This window comes from Odontomachus brunneus, unplaced genomic scaffold, assembly GCF_010583005.1.
Source record: "Odontomachus brunneus isolate Ranch 3 - 2012 unplaced genomic scaffold, Obru_v1 Obru_scaffold_172, whole genome shotgun sequence".
Lineage (NCBI taxonomy): Eukaryota > Metazoa > Arthropoda > Insecta > Hymenoptera > Formicidae > Odontomachus > Odontomachus brunneus.
The window spans coordinates 225,468-225,706 of NW_022639622.1; the positions used below are offsets into that span (position 1 = coordinate 225,468).

General features: G+C 41.4%; 1 protein-coding gene across 1 annotated transcript in view; it reads right to left on the bottom strand.

Annotated features, from left to right (window-relative positions):
* LOC116851357 overlaps positions 1 to 239 on the bottom strand; it is a 9,988-nt gene that overhangs the window by 7,046 nt on the left and 2,703 nt on the right. The window contains exon 2 of the mRNA XM_032830687.1: positions 14 to 239. Coding sequence (XP_032686578.1) covers positions 14 to 239 — 226 coding nt within the window. The remainder of the gene's footprint in view (positions 1 to 13) is intronic.

Here is a 239-nt window from a genome sequence, read left to right on the forward strand (position 1 = left end):
AGAAAATTTTCACAAAACATTCTTCTCTGTTGATAATCCTGTTCTCGTAAGTTTTGCACACGAGTGTAATGATATGCGTGTAGTTTTTCGTCTGCCAGAGTTCTTTGAACAGTGGAATATGATAATCCGTGCTCTCAAGCAACAACCCGAATACTTGTTTCGGGTTCTTCCTCGATAGTAGAAATAACCGTTTCAAATTTCTGGCGTGACGATTGCACCCGGTGTCCCGTTTCTTTGGC